The sequence below is a fragment of the Vulpes vulpes genome, chromosome 9 (genome assembly GCF_048418805.1).
Source record: "Vulpes vulpes isolate BD-2025 chromosome 9, VulVul3, whole genome shotgun sequence".
In the NCBI taxonomy this organism is placed as follows: domain Eukaryota; kingdom Metazoa; phylum Chordata; class Mammalia; order Carnivora; family Canidae; genus Vulpes; species Vulpes vulpes.
The window spans coordinates 93,736,666-93,752,878 of record NC_132788.1 but is presented as its reverse complement, the minus strand read 5'-3'; the positions used below and the strand labels follow the sequence as shown (position 1 = coordinate 93,752,878).

General features: G+C 48.1%; 1 protein-coding gene across 2 annotated transcripts in view; it reads right to left on the bottom strand.

The window, feature by feature from the left end:
- PFKFB4 (6-phosphofructo-2-kinase/fructose-2,6-biphosphatase 4) overlaps positions 1-16,213 on the bottom strand; it is a 33,340-nt gene that overhangs the window by 5,849 nt on the left and 11,278 nt on the right. For both annotated transcript variants that reach the window (XM_025988785.2, XM_025988774.2), the window contains exons 4-10: positions 14,511-14,577; positions 11,921-11,995; positions 11,507-11,563; positions 10,642-10,763; positions 8,410-8,617; positions 7,619-7,765; positions 128-232 (exon numbers count right to left, since the gene is read on the bottom strand). In XM_025988785.2, the coding sequence (XP_025844570.2) occupies positions 128-232; positions 7,619-7,765; positions 8,410-8,617; positions 10,642-10,763; positions 11,507-11,563; positions 11,921-11,995; positions 14,511-14,577 (781 nt within the window). The remainder of the gene's footprint in view (positions 1-127; positions 233-7,618; positions 7,766-8,409; positions 8,618-10,641; positions 10,764-11,506; positions 11,564-11,920; positions 11,996-14,510; positions 14,578-16,213) is intronic.

Genomic DNA, 16,213 nt, shown 5'->3' with positions numbered 1-16,213 from the left:
CACACCCAGCCTGGCCAAGCTCTAGGATCAGGCCCCACTTGCTGTCCATGCAGCCTCCACAGAGTGCTCCAGGGGTTCTGAGGCACGGCAGGTGGTGGCTGGGACTAAGGCCCCAAATCACACCTACCTCCCCCTTGGGGTACCGGTACCGGTACTTGTCCTGGTCCCGCAGGGCAAACTCCAGTGGATAATGATCCTGAATTTCCTCATAGGTCATCTCCTCGCAGACGCCCTAGGGAGACACAGCGGTGATCATATCTCCCATGCGAGGCCCGGGATCAACCCTGTGTCGAGGGGGAGGGCAGGCAGAGGGGACCAGGTTTACAGGGCATTTCCTAGGCCATGGGGCTCTTCCTAGCCTGGACTTAGAACCTATATGGAAGGAGCAGGCCCGTAAAAGAGGAGTCTGCATCTTGTTTGTAAAGAGCTAGAAGAACAGTCTTTTCCATCCATCCATCATCCTTCCATCCAGTTTATGCCATAAAAATAAACAGAAATGTTAACTATTGTGTCTTCTGTTTTCTGTGCTATAGAAATACTTACTCTGAGTATGGACTGTTGTACAAGCTATAAAGCAAGATTTCACTTGTGTCCTTCAAGATACACACGCACTCACATGTAGCATAAATTACCTTATACAAATGCTATTTTCAAAGAAATCCAGCAGAGAACACTGGTTGAGAACACTTAAGTATGGTTCAAGGGCCTTGAGAGGGGAAGAAGCCATAAAATGTCCTAATAAAAAGCTGCTGTTCTCTGCCTTTGTTCTAAGTTGTTTCCTAGACAAAGCCTTGGGGCAAAGTTGTCTATTAAGAAAGAAAAACCAGGAGGAAAACTTAGAGCTGTAAATGTCTATATAAAAAAAAAAGAAGAAGAAGAAGAAGAAGAAAGATCGCAAATCATCCCACCTTAAGTTACTGGAAAAAGAAGAGCAAGCTAAACACAAAGCAGGCAGAAGGAAGGAAGTAAAAAAGATACAAGCAGAAACAAATTTAATAGAAAAGAGAAAAAAGCAATGAAAGCAGAAATTGGTTCTTTGATAAGATTAACAGAATTCACAAATCCTTTGCCCAACTGACAAGAGAAAAAGCTCAAATCACTACGATCAGGCACAAAAGAGGAATATTACTACCAAGCTTACAGAAAGAGAAGAGACTCTAAGGAACTATCGTGAACAACTCCATGCCAACAAATGAGGTAACTTACATTAAGTCAGAGAATTCCTATAGAGACAAACCATCTTTGTTGAGTGGGGTGTTCAAGTCCTAACACCCGGTATTTGTGAGCATGATTTTATTTAGAAATAGGGTTTTGGGGGCACTTGGGTGGCTCAGTTGGTTGAGCGTCTGACTCTTGGTTCTGGTTCAGGTCATGATCTCAGGGTTGTGAGATTGAGCCCTGAGTCCAGCTCTACACACAGCGTGGAGTCTGCTTGAGATTCTGTCTCCCTCTCCCTCTGTCCCTCCTTCAACTTGTGTGTATGTGCTGTTTCTTAAATAAATAAAATCTTAAAAAAAAAAAAGATTTTAGGGCAGCCCCGGTGGCGCAGCGGTTTAGCGCCGCCTGCAGCCTGGGGTGTGATCCTGGAGACCCGGGATCGAGTCCCACATCGGGCTTCCTGCGGAGAGCCTGCTTCTCCCTCTGCCTGTGTCTCTGCCTCTCTCTTCGCTCTCTCTGAATGAATAAATAAATAAATCTTAAAAAAAAAAGATTTTATTATTTATTCATGAGAGGCACACCGAGAGAGGCAGAGATACAGGCAAAGGGAGAAGCAGGCTCCCCATGGAGAGTCCGATGCAAGACTCGATACCAGACCTGGGATCACGCTCTGAGCCAAAGGCAGACGCTCAATCGCTCAATCGCTGAGCCACCCAGGTGTCCTTAAAATAAATAAAGCCTTAAAAACAAACAAAAAAAAGACAGAGTTTTTTAATATGTAACCAAGTAGATGAGGTCACCAAGGGTGGGCCCTCATCCACTAACTGAAGTCCTTTCAAGAAGACCAGGTGAAGACACAGAAAGTCACACAGGGATGAAGGCCATGTGAGGACAGAGACTGAGGTGATGCAGCTAGCTGTAAGTTAAGGGATGCCAAGGATTGTTGGCAATGACCAACAAAAAATATGTTGTTAAAAATATGGGCATTGACAGTGATTCTGCTGAAGGCTCAGAAAGAAGTGAAGCACAGCAGAGAAAGCTTCTATCATCTTTTTAAAAGATTTTATTTATCTATTCATGACAGACACAGGAAGAGGCAGAGACATAAGCAGAGGGAGAAGCAGGCCCCATGTAGAGAGCCCGATATGGGACTTGATCCCAGGATTCCAGGATCACACCCTGGCCAAAGGCAGGTGTTTAACCGCTGAGCCACCCAAGTGTCCCAAGCTTCTATTATCTTAAAAATACATATATCCTCATGAGCATAACGCTGCTAGAAATATGAATGTTGAGATGCCTAGGTGGCTCAATTGATTAAGCAGCCAACTCTTTCTTTTTTAACAGATTGGTTTAGGGACACCTTAAACAACTGAGCCAGTCAGGCACCCCTAAGCAGCCAACTCTTAATTTCAGCTTAGGTCATGATCTCAGGGTCCTGGGATTGAGCCCTGTGTTGGGCTCCACACTTAGCAGAGAATCTGCTTGAGATTCTCTCTCTCCCTCTCCCCTCTGCACACCCCTGCCCCACTCATGCTCTTTCTCTCTCTCTCAAATAAATAAATAAATAAATAAATAAATAAATAAATAAATCTTTTTAAAAAATACGAATGTTAAAAGTGCTTCTAGTGAGGCATAAGTAGGGAATGGAGGTGGGGGATCCCTGCGTGGCTCAGTGGTTTAGTGCCAGCCTTAGGCCCAGGGTGATCCTGGAGTCCTGGGATTGAGTCCCACATCAGGCTTCCTGCATGCAGTCTGCTTCTTCCTCTTCCTGTGTCTCTGCCTCTCTCTCTCTGTGTCTCTCATGAATAAATAAAATCATAAAAAATAAAAATAAAAAAAATAAAAAGGAGGTGGTATTTACTGGACACTAAAGAAAAAAGAAAAAGTGATTTTTGTAATAAAATGGCAGAGAACTTGCTGAATTATGTTCTACTTGGCTACTAATAAAAAGATAATAACAAGAGTTGGTAAGGATGGGAAGAAACCAGAACCCTCACGCACTGCTGGTGGGAATGTACAATGGTGCAATCTGGCAGTCTTTCACAAGGTTAAACACAGAGTTTACAATATGACCCAGCAATTTTACTCCTACATATATACCCAAGAGGAATGACACATCCATACAGAAACCTGCACGTAAGTGTTCACAGCAACATTATTCCTAATAGCCCCAAATGCAACCCCCTAAAAAGCTCAACCACTGATAACTAAATATGTCATGTGGTATATCCATATGGCAGGATATGGGGCAATATAAAGGAATGAAGCTCTGACCCACGCTACCACATGAATGGACTCTAAAAACATGGGCAGCCCCGGTGGCTCAGCGGTTTAGCACAGTCTTCAGCCCAGGGCATGATCCTGAAGACCCACGTCGAGTCCCACGTCGGGCTCCCTGCATGGAACCTGCTTCTCCCTCTGCCTGTGCCTCTGCCTCTCTCTCTCTCTCTTTCATGATTAAATAAAATCTTTAAAAAATAAATGCTAAGTGAAAGAAGCCAGTCACAAAAGACCCCATAGTGTATGATTCCATTTATATGAAATATCCTCACTAGGCCAGTCCACGGAGTGGTAGGTTAGTGGTAGCCTAGGGCTGGGGGAAGGGGTTGCAGGAAACAGAGGGATAGCTATGGTCAGGGTTTCATTGGAGTAATGAAATGTTCTGAAATTGATTGCGGTGGTAGTTGCACAACTGTGTGAATATACTAAAAACCACTGAATTGTATGCATTAGGTAGGTGAACCATATGGTATATGAATTATTTCTCAATAAAGCTGGTATTTTTTTTTAAAAGAACAAATAAGGCTGTGAATTGTGGATTGAACAAAGAACAACAAAAAAAATCCCAATGTTGAAATAAAAGGCTAGCCCAAGGCTGTTTACCAGAACCCAGGAAAAGAACAAAGATAAACAAAGAAAGATGATGAATAGATCACAGATATTAGAATAGCTTCCAAACTCAAAAGATAAAGAAGAGAATCCACCAGCATCTAGGAAAATAATCAGATCAACTACAAAGGAAAAAAAACTGGGGTGGCCTAAGGCCTCTGTGCAAAACCCAATGCTAGAGCTGTATCCAAGTCCCTGCAGGGCAGACAGTGGCATCCACGCAGGCTCAGGAAGACGAAGGAAGCATGGCTGCAGGCCTCCCACAAATCCCAGGAGCCACCACTGATGGGAGCCTACAAAATGGTCAAAGGGGCTACGAGATGAGTCACAAAAAGTGTTTGCCCTCTTCATTCTTTTTTTTTTTTAAGATTTTATTTATTTATTCATGAGAGACACACACACACACACACAGAGGCAGAGACACAGGCAGAGGGAGAAGCAGGCTCCATGCAGGGAGCCTGACGTGGGGCTTGATCCCGAGGCTCCAGAATCATACCCTGGGCTGAAGGTGGCGCTAAACTGCTGGGCCACTGGAGCTGCCCCGTGCTTACTCTCTTAAAGAGCTCACCAATTCTCCCCCAAACTTCCTTCTTCTGCTCAGTACATATTTCCTGAGCACCTACCATGTGGGATACAAGGTAGATAACAGTTCTTGCCCTCACGTGACCCAGAACTTTTCCTGGGGGCTGGAAAGCTGGAATCTTCCTGGATGCTTATCTTCTTCTCACCCCAACCCTCAGTTATCACTTCTATCACCTCACCATGTCGGTCCCCAGCACCTGGCCCAGTTCCTACCACGGGACAGGTTCACTAAAATACTTGAATAAATGAATAAACAGCCTGCAAATCTATCCACTTCTCCCTCTTGCACTGCTGCCAGCCAAGTTCCAGATGTCATCACCTTACCAGGCCACTGCAAACGTCCCTCATTGGTCTCCCTTCTCCAGCCTGTCCCCCTATTTCACCCAACAAAACCATTCTCTACACCAGCTGGGGTGACCTCTCTACACTTCAAATCTGATCTTATTACCAGCTTAAACTTCAGGCAATGGTGGTCTAGCTGGCTTCAGAACCACCATCCAGAGAGAGCAACTAGAAAAGCCAGACTGAAAAAAAAATTTAAATCTGTTTGATATTATCATAGAGCTACAAGGTAGAGAGGCCAAGAGGGGCCAAGGTCTTGGAGAAAAGGAAACCCAAAGAGGTGAACCTGATACATGGCATCATTTCTTCCTTCGGGGTTTTGTTGCTTTGAAAGTGGCAGTTAAAAGGATGAGATATAAATTTTTTAAAAACCTTTAAAAAAAAGGGAGGGGGGGATCCCTGGGTGGCTCAGCGGTTTGGCGCCTGCCTTTGGCCCAGGGCGCAATCGTGGAGTCCCGGGATCGAGTCCTGTGTCAGGCTCCTGGCATGGAGCCTGCTTTTCCCTCTGCCTGTGTCTCTGTCTCTCTCTCTCTCTCTCTCTACGTCTATCATGAATAAATAAGTTAAAAAAAAAATCTTTAAAAGGATGAGATGGGGGATGGGGTGGGGAAGATGAGTGACGGTGGTTAAAAGGTACAAAATTCCAGTGATAAAATAAGTCTTGGGAATATAACATACATCATGGTGACTACAGTTAATACTTTGTCATATATTTTAAAGTTGCTGAGATTAGATCTTCCAAGTTCTCACAAGAAAAAAAAAAAGTGTTAACTATGGGAGGTGACATATGTTAACTAAGCTTGTTTTAGTAATCATTTCATAATATATATGTATACCAAGTCATCATGTTGCACCCCTAAAACTAACACAATGTTACCCATCTGTCATATCTCAATAAAACTGGGGCTGGGGCATGGAGGAGGAAAAGCCAAGCAGGAAGTCAGGACTGAGTGGACAGAAGCCTGGACAAGCTGGCAGCAATCTTGGGCTGAGGGGACAAAAGTAGAAGCGTGTGCCCACAAGGTTTTCCATCAGAACTTTCAAGGCTACATTCTCGGAGATGGAAGACTTGAAAATCTAGTGGCCTCTATGAAGGTCAAAATGCAGCTCTGCAATTGCTCTATCCCTAAGTAGACTAAGGTAACCTACCACAACTGGCTGCCCAAAGTAAAAGTTTCTCTCTCTGGAGAGAGAAAACATTAACCCAAGCCAAAATTATCTCCAACACTGTTCATCCAAAACGTCTGGCTCCCCATCAGAAATTGGCAGTGTATCCGGGATGCCTGGATGGCTCAGTGGTTGAGCGTTTGCCTTTGGCTCAGGGCACGATCCTGGGATCCCAGATCAAGTCCCACATCGGGCTTTCTGCATGGAGCCTGCTTCTTCCTCTGCCTGTGTCTCTGCCTCTCTCTCTCTCTCTCTCTCTGTCTCTCATGAATAAATAAATAAAATCTTAAAAAAAAGAAAAGAAAAAGGTAGGCCATCCAATAGGGGAAGAAAAAGAACACAAGACTTCATAAAAGATATCTAAATGGCCAAAAAACAGAGTGAAAAACGGCCACAATTAAAACACTGTGATACCCTAAGTGATACTTAACATAAAAGTAGGTGAAATAAGCCAACAGGGAAAAGATAAATGGGTGGTTATAGGTAAGTGAGATTAGATTTAAGGCTTATGTTAGAATGCCAAAAGAAATTCCAGTGACTGGGGTGCCTGGGGGGCTCAGTCAGTTGAGCATCTGCCTTCCATTCAGGTCATGATCTCAGGGTCCTGGGATGGAGCCCTACATTGGGCTGGGCTCCCTGCTCAGCAGGGAGTCTGTTTTGCCTCTTCCTCTGCCCTCCTCTCCCTTCCCCCCCATGTGCTCTCTGTCTCTCTCTTTTTTTTTTAAATTATTATTATTATTTTTTAAAGATTTATTTATTTATTTATTCAGAGATAGCGAATGAGAGGCAGAGACACAGGCAGAGAGAGAAGCAGGCTCCATGCAGGGAGCCCAACATGGGACTTGATCCGGGGTCTCCAGGATCACACCCCGGGCTGCAGGCAGCACTAAACCGCTGCGCCACCGGGGCTGCCCTGTCTCTCTCTTAAATAAATAAAATCTTTAAAAAAAATTTTTTAAAGAAAAAAATAAATTCTGGTTGGTTGAGATAGTTAAATTCAAAATAAGGGAAGGGGGGCATCTGGGTGGCTCAGTGGTTGAGCATCTGACTTCGCTCAGATCCTGATCCTGGGGTCCTGGGATTGAGTCCCGCATAGGGAGGGGAAGAAGGAGGGGAAGGAGGGAGAGGAGGAGGAAGAGAGGAAGGAAAGAAGACAGGAGGGAGGAATCCAATTCCTAAAACCTGAAGGAAATTGGAAGAGTGAGCTCTCCCAAGCCTCAGCACAGGTGCCCTGGCTGAGTACAGCCGTGCCCAGGAACACAGGGCTGTGGAAGACAGCAGAGGGCACAGATGGTAAGCAAGCAGAGCCAGTGGGCGCCCAGGAGGGCGGGAGCCAGGACGGTGAGCACCTGAATTCCAGGCAGCAGTGGGCAGCAGAGGGCAAGGGCAGGGACAGTGAGCAGACAGGAATGGTGAGCCCCAGGCAGTAGAGGTTTGGGATTGGAGGTGAAGGGCAGTGGAGGGCAGGGGCGGTGATTACCGCATCGATCTCGTTGAGGACCTTCCACTGCTCATAAGGCACACCCAGGGCCTCAGCTGTCTGGATGGTCCTCTTCATCTGGCTCGTCCAGACCTTCAGGTCCTTGATGTTCTGATCACGGATGAACTGGGCCAGACTCTTAGCAAACTGAAATGTATCAGAAGCAAATTCAGACACACAGATCCAAGGTTGTCCTCAAGGGACCCTGAAGCCACAGGGCCCAATGGATGGTGTCATGCCCATCCAGCCTCTGAGAGCACAGAGAACAGACCTCATGAGAACTTCATGAGAACAGACCTCAAGTGCTGTTCTTATACATTCTCTCCAGACCCTCTGTGTAATTCCAGTTGTCGTTCCAGTTCCATCATTACGTCTCCTGCCATTGCCCACCATGTGTCCTGGACCCTATGACCTCCCTACAGAGGCTTCAATATCTCCCCTGGACTGTGGTGTGGCTATCAGCTGCACTGCAGACACTTGGGTCACTCCTATAATGGCAGGCCTCTTCAGGGAAAGGGGCCCAGCTGGTGACAGCTCACATGAAAGCCAGAGAGCCTAGCTTGGTGCTTGGTGACTTTCCAAGTTCCTTTACATGACAGGAACATTCCAGACTGAATGAAGGTCATCCATCTTGATTATACAGTAGCTACAAGAGCTAGAGCCCAGGCCCATTGGACACACACATACATGCACCCAGCTGCCCAGGAGTACCAATGCGCAGCTCCCCCTACACCCTGAGGATGCCAGTGCAGCGCGTGCGCGCACACACAAACACACACACACACACTGACCTCCCTGCCCCGGGGGGACAGTCCCGGGTCCCCGCCAATCCGGCCCTTGAGGTTGAGCTCACTCTCCCCATGCCGGCAGAGGTAGATGGAGCGGGGGGTCACATGGATATTCATGAGGTAATATACGATACGGCTCTGGATGTGATCAGCGACACGGTTTACCACATAGCTCTGCCCCACGTCCATGATCTTGATGTAGGACAGATCCCTTTGCAGAGAGAAGGTAGAGAAAGACCTATGAGTGTGACTTGGCCCTCGAGGGCTTATCCTGCCAGCCATAGGAACTAGCTGCAGAGCTGTGCATTTCTGACCACCAGAGTTGAGATCACAACACACAGGACCAGCAGCTGGTATGCAAGTGACAGGGGTGAGGAGGGAGTAACACATGTGACATCCAGACAAACCCCATGAGAGGTGCTCAACACTTGTCATGTTTCCAAAAGGTGACATCCAAAGCACAGGGTCAGTAATACACATTGTGACTTTCACTGCTGCTGTGTCCCCCGGATCCCGCTTACCTACCTTCGAGCTTTCAACGCACAGTCTGTAAGGTAAATAAGAGATAGTTTTTTCCAGGATTGACCTGGGGGTACCTGGCAAACGCTCTTCCCCTCCGCTTCCCTGGCCAGCCACACCTGCCCCTGCCTTTCCTTGCTTCCCCCTGTAATCCAGCTCAGCCGCTTCCCTTGGTTGCTTATTTGCTCGGGCTGGGAAGCATGGTGGTTGGGAGGACACGCTCGCCTCGCTCATCTGCTTATGTTTACTGGGTGTTGGGGAGGCAGCAGGAGGAAAGGCGGAGTTTCTCAGGCAAGTGCTCTGGGCTGGCCCAGGATGGCCCTTCTGAATGTTATCATCTGAGTTCTCATTGTCTGGCCCCAGGGCATGAGTTTAGTTTAGGGTTGTTACATCAACACCAATAAAAACAGCAGCCCCATTAACTAAGCGAGGAATCCAACAGAAGCTGCCCCAGTAAGCCTCTCTCGTGCAATCACATAACAGAACCATGAGGAAAACCACTGTCCTGGGGTGACTGGAGAAACATAAAAATACCACAGCAGCCCAGGCAGTGGGTGGCAGCTGGCTTGAGCTGGCCACAGAGCCTGGCCAAGGAGACTCAGCCAGTGTAGGAATTATTCTGCAAAGACCCAGAGAAATCATTCCTCTTCCAGGCACTTGTTCTCCTGGGCTCGTAGGCAGTAGATGTTCTCATGTTGATTATACAGGACCCTCACCCAAGTTTATATTCCAGCCTTTCATTTAACACTATGTAACTTACACTGTCCCATGTGACTTCGCTCTGAGTTTTGACTATGCAATACTTTACCAAGGGGCCACAGTATTACTTACTTAACCACTGTCCCCACTTATGTTGTTAGACAGAAGCTGGCAAACTATGGCTAACAAGTCAAATTCATTCAGCAGCCTGTTTTTGTAAATAAACTTTTATTGGGACTTGCTCATTTGTTGACATATTGTCTATGTTTCCTTTGCACTACAATGGTGGAGTTAAATAGCTCAACACAAACTGTATGTTCCTGAAGCCTAAAATATTTGCTACCTGACCCTTTACAGGTTAAGTTTGCTACTCTAAGAGCCTCAGCTGAATATCCCTTGTGGGCCTAAAGACCCCTCCCCACCCAACACTTCCTCCTGCTGGGTCTGCCATTCCAGAATGGGCCACATGGGCCACTGCCAGCTATGCATAGACAGGATCTGGGCACTCCTTCCCCCTCACCCCCACCCCTGGCTCAAAACACAGACTACAAATTTAAAGAACATGTAATGCTTGCAAATGCCTTGCAGGAAGACCTTCTTCATAGAAATTAGGCTTGATTTTATAAGGCAATAGCAGAAAATTCTTTCTTTCCTTCTTTCCTTCCTTCCCTTCTCTTCTCTCTCTCTCTCTCTCTCTCTCTCTCTCTCTCTCTCTCTCTCTCTCTCTCGTAAACTCTACGCCCAATGCAGGGGGCTTGAACTTATGACCTTGAGATCAAGAGTTGCATGGAATAACAGAAAATTCTGACTTGCGGAGCTCCACATAAGGTAATAGGGGTTCTGCAAATCACCTCTGGCCCACGATTTCTGCCCGAAGGAAAGAAACGGGGTCAGACCATCTCTGCCAGTTGGGATGGCCCCCAAGCCACCACCACGGCAAGTCACAAGGAAGCAGCCAAGAAGGGACCCTCACCACCCACCATCATAGTTGCAGGACATGGTGCTCTCCTCACTCACCTGTCAAGGTCCTCATCCAGTGACTCATACGAATTCTCATAGCACTCAATGCGCCGCATGAAATCTTCCGTGGCCTCATCACTATCATGGTTCACATAGTCAGGGCTGCCCAGTTTCACTTGCTGCCGAACCAGGCACAGAGCAAGGACACATCAAGGTTGGCAGCCAGGCTGGGCCAGAGACCAAGGAGACTGCTGGGCGCGGGGTGGGGGAAGGCTAGGCCAGAGGCCAGGACAAGACTGGGGGTGTGAGGCTGGAGGCCAATTCCAGGAGACTGGAGGCCAATCCCAGGAGACTGGTTCCACTAGGAAGAGTCCAGCAGTTCCCTGATCTTAGTTCCCACGCTAGTGTGCCAACAGAATATTACTGGGGAGCCTAAGATTGGCGTCCTCATCTTTGTGGCACAGGGGGAGGTGAGGCCAGAGGGGCAAGGGGCTTAGAAGCCTCTTCCCACCTGAACCATCTCCCCAAACCCAGATGTTCATTCCTTGGATAAACAGGGGGTAGGGAGAGAAGTTGAATCTCTTTCTCTTTCAAAATATGAACATCACTTCCTACCCCCCATCTCCAGAGGCTGAAGCTGCATTCTCACTGTGCAGGGAATTATGAGGGGGAAGAGAGGGGAAGGTAAGACGAGGGAACATGAATGAATGCTACCTGGTGACACAGCCTTCTACCCAAGTGGTCCTTGGGAGTCTCTGATCATCTGACCCGTGTTGTACTGCCTCCCCTCTCCTGCCCCCAAAGTTCAAGAAGACCAAATCAGGGCCGGCCTAGGCACCAGCCCAAACCTGGAGAAGGACCTCGCTGTCATATGCTCCCTCAGCTATGTTACTGGCCCCACAAGGTCAGGTATACCACTCACCACAATGTTAGCAGCTATGACCTCAGGATCCACACAGATGGACTCCACAAAGAAAGTCTGTGGCAAGGACAAGGCAGGCAGGACAGAAGGAATCACAGATACGTTCAGGGCACTGGGCCTGGGTCCACGGAGTTTCCCCCTCACATAGGGCCAGGGTGACCCCAAGAGGGTGAGGGCAGGATAGAGAAGCCCCGACCTAAACCAGGTGCCACCCCATCCAGGATTCTCCCACAATGCCCACCTTCCCAGAAAGAAAACCCCAGATGGAGAGGAAATAGCAACCCCTAGATCCCACATCCATTCTGGAGCCCGCTGGCCCGATGCCCACGCACATCAGGAGGCTGTAAGAGGGTTGGTCCCCAGAGGGTCTGAACATGCCACAGCCCAACCAAGGAGGTGACCCAGACACCTCACCTTGTAGCCATTCTGTTCTCCAAAATTAAAGATGGTTGCTCTCCGTTCTCGGGTGGTATTTGTTGCATCGAAAACCTAGGACCAAAGTGGGTTAACTGGGACTCTGGCCCTGGAGCAGGGGGGAGACCGCTAATAGTGGCTGCACAGGGACCAGATTTCTCATAGGGACCAGCTGGTGCCCAGGCCACCCACCTGGCCGGTCTCCTTTAGACCTGCAAGAGCTGAGCTAGGCCTCCCCTTCCTTGAGGAACACGCCTCAAGGAAGCTGGAAGGGGAGGGGCCTGTGCTCCCAGCAGGGCGGCAAACCCTTGGCACATGGGACGGCAAACCCTTGGCACACGGGGCACACTAAGCACTGCCCCACGTGTGGCAGGCACTCGCTTCATGCTTGACCACCAGGACTTCCTGTAAAACCAGTTAAACATGGAGAGCGGAACCACTGTTTATTTCCACTCCATCCTGAGACTCCACTAAGATGGGAAAAGAAAAATAAAGAGAATGGGAGAGGAGATATCAATAAACTTCTGGTGACTGACTCAGAGAAATAGAGAAAACTAAACACAAGCCCTCACCCACCAGAGCACACCCACCTGTGCAGAAGTAGGAGAGTCAGGAATGGGTCTCAGGTGTCTCTGAGAAAAGGGACAAGTGCGCAGAGGAAAAAGGAAGACTGCCTGGTGGTACAACAAAGAGCAGATAGAGCCCCATGCCCTCTCCCTGCCTCACGAGGCCAGGGGCCCACCTGGGGCTCCCCAGGAAATGCCCACAGCCTGTCCATGTGCCCTCAGGGGTAACCCACTCGCCTGCATGTCTAGAAGCAGCTTCCAGAGCTGCTTTTAAGCAGCTTCCAGAGCTTTTTAAAAGAGTCTTCAACCAGGGCTCACTGGATGCTCCAGCAAAACTTCTAACATGAAAAACAGAGACTAAAAAAAATAAAAGGAACTTTGAGAAAATGAAGACAGAGCATAGAACAGAAAGTAGTGTCAAAAAATAAATAAACCTTACCACTGTTATCTAAAGGGAGATACAAAATACTGTAAGTAACCATGAAACAAAAAGAGTTCTGAAAAATTGGAACACTCCGAGAATAAGAAACTTAGAATTTAGAAATTAAAATGTGATCACAGAAACTGTTTGAAAATGCAACCAAATGCTTGTAAGATAATATTGAAAAAGTCTCCCTGAAAGTTGAACAAAAACGGGACACCTGGGTGGCTCAGCGGTTAAAGCGTCTGCCTTTGGCTCAGGGCGTGATCCCCAAGTCCCGGGATCATGTCCCACGTCGGGCTCTCTGCAGGAGCCTGCTTCTCCCTCTGCTGTGTCTCTGCCTCTCTCTCTGTGTCTCTCATGAATAAATAAAACCGTAAAAAAAAAAAAAAGATAGAGATAGGAAATAAGGAAAGAAAAAGATAAAGATTAGGGCTCAAGCCCAGCATGAAGCCACCAGAAGTTCTAGAAAAAAAAAGAAAAAAAAAAAGCTCAGAAAATGGGAGTGGAGCAGAGAATCAATTGTCAGAAACTGGTAGGGGTGGTTTATCAAAGTAATAATACATGAGAATCTTCCTGACCTGTTAGAAAAGAGGCTCCCACTGGAAAGGGCCACCTTGGGACCCAGCATGGTAAAGACGACCCACCACAATGCCCTAAATTTCTTTCCCAGAGAAAAGGGCAAGAGCAGCCCCAGTTCCCTCTAAGAGATGAAACTTTTAGGAAGATCAGCAAATCAGAATGCCATCAGATTTTGTCACAGCTACTCTGGAAGCCATAATAAAACAGAGAGATGCTGTAGAAATTCTAAAGGAAAAATACTTCCCACCTATACCCAACCATCAACTATGAGGATACAGAAGGACATTTCCAGACATGCAAAGTCTCATGCAAGAACTTCCCAAGTACCTTCCTCAGGAAGCCACTGGAGGATGCACTCCAGTAAAACAAGTCAGTAAACCAAGTAAAAAGAAGACATGGGATCCGAGAGCAGGGCTTCAACCCGAGAGTTGGGAGAAGGGAATTCCCAGGGTTCCACACACCGAGAAGTTGATCGATCCAGACAGAGCTGGGAGAGTAAGGGCTCCTGGAGGCATGCCTCCACAAGGAAAAGCAAATGAAAAAGCGGCTCCTGTGTTTGACTGCATAGGGTTAGGGTAGGGGCCTTTCCCAGAGGCACCCGTGCTCAGCTTTGTCCCACTCATCCATCTGACAGGAGGGGCCAACACACAGCTGGAATTCCATTGCCCAGGATTCAGCTGGTTCCCAGAACAGTCACTAAATGTGGGGCAGGATTCTCTCCACCCCAGGAGAAATCACATTGGCTAAAGACTTAGGTAACATGATAGCACATGTGATGACCAACAATGTGAGTATTTGGAAGGAAGTCCTACAGGGTCAAATGCAACCACAAGCCCAGAAGGAAATTCCCAGCACACATCCAGCCTCCTCCTATGTAGTAGTGGCTGCAGACTTCCTCCCAGGGCCTGGCAGTTGGGGCCACACACCCTGCCTTCCCTTCCAGGTTCCCGATGAGCAAAGGGCTAGCGATATATAGGCTATTACATGTCACTCCCAGAAGTCACCATGATGTTACACTCACCGCCACATGTCCCCCCTCCTCACTAAGGAACCGCCGGACATCACGGAGGGCTGCCAGGGCACACTGCCTTCAGAAGAGAAAACACAAACACACACACACAAAAAAAAAAAAAGAAGAGGAGAAAACACAGGGTCAGCCCAGCACCCAAACCCGGCTGCAGGAGGGCAGTAGATCAGAGATACATCCTACCCCAGACAGGAGAGGGCCCAGTCCCTGGAGCCCCTTCTCTTTTCAAGGTTTCTCTTTCCTTGAGGTCATTTTCAGTGATTTTTGCCAATTCTGATCCTCTAAGTGAAAGGCTATATGCTCCTGGCCCCTGGGAATATTTTTTTTAAATACCACTTTTCTGGGACGCCTGGGTGGCTCAGTGGTTAAAGCGTCTGCATTCAGCTCAGGGTGTGGTCCTGGAGTCTGGGGATGGAGTCCCCAGCAGCGGGCTCCCTGCATGGAGCCTGCTTCTCCCTCTGCCTATGCTTCTGCCTCTCTCTCTGTCTCTCATGAATAAATAAAATCTTAAAAAAAAAAAAAAAAAAAAGAGTAAAATTAGAGCTCCTTCCATTTGTTTGGTCTTCAGATTTTGTACATAAACCCCCAGTGCATCCAAGGACTGTGCTATCGGGGCTTTCACTGGGCCAGACCAGGCCACCGTGCCCAAGCATGGAGGCACAGGCCAGGCAGAGCAAGGGCAGCCTGCTGGGGTCATGGGGAAATTGGTGGCAGAGCTGAGTCCAGGTCCCTGGAAGAAGCTCTGCTCCTAAGCCTCCTTGTGACCTATCTGTGCCCCAAAGAAGACCCCACCCAGTGGGTCTTTCAGTTAAAACTTTAAAGAGCTTTCTTCTTCCCCCAAAAAACCTGAATTCTGAGAGTCCAGGAAACTGGCATTGCTGGAGCCATTTCTAGCCACCCACATTAAGGACCATGTTTTGGGCTAAGATCTGTGGGTTGCTCTGGCTGAGGCAGCACCATGTAAGAGGGGGATCAGGGTTCTAATGGAGATGTGGAAGGTATAGCCTGGGACCCTGAGTGTACGGGGGTATGAGCATGGGGCAATCTTGTGGAACTGAGCCCTTAACCTGGGCAGACTGATGCTAACTCCAGGTGGACAGTGTCAGAACTGAACTGTTAGCAACACATGCATGTACCCACGGGTGTGCATGTGCCTGCCCACAGGTGTGCATAGGTGCTCATGTGTGGTAGGAGACTGAGAGCATGAGTATGTGCCTTATGGTGTGTGTGTGTATACGTGACCAGCACGTGCACATGTGACTGTGCACACCCTTTCCTGGACCTTCCCAGTGTCAGGGACAGACATCAACATCGTGTAGCTCCAGGAACCTCAACAATGTATGATCACCTAGGTCTCTGGGAAATCTAGCCTTTTCTTTTACCAACTATCTGTAGGACATTTGGGGCTGGTCATTGGGAAATGGTCCTGAAGCCCTGGGGCCAGACCCAGACTTTAGATCCAGGAGGGAGGGTTTCTAGGAATAGCCAGAGGGTGTGCCTACAGAGAGGCACATGTGAACTTGCCCCTAGCTTCTCCTGCTGGGGCCTCTGTTCCAGCTGGGTGACCCTGATCTAGCTCCCCAACTTCCCCAAGTCTGGGTTTCCCCATCTGAATTAATCCCAATACTCCTACCTTTAATAGGAGGCCTGAGCAGAATTACTAGTGAGCCCCAGGGGTGCCAGCTTCCTTATTCTTC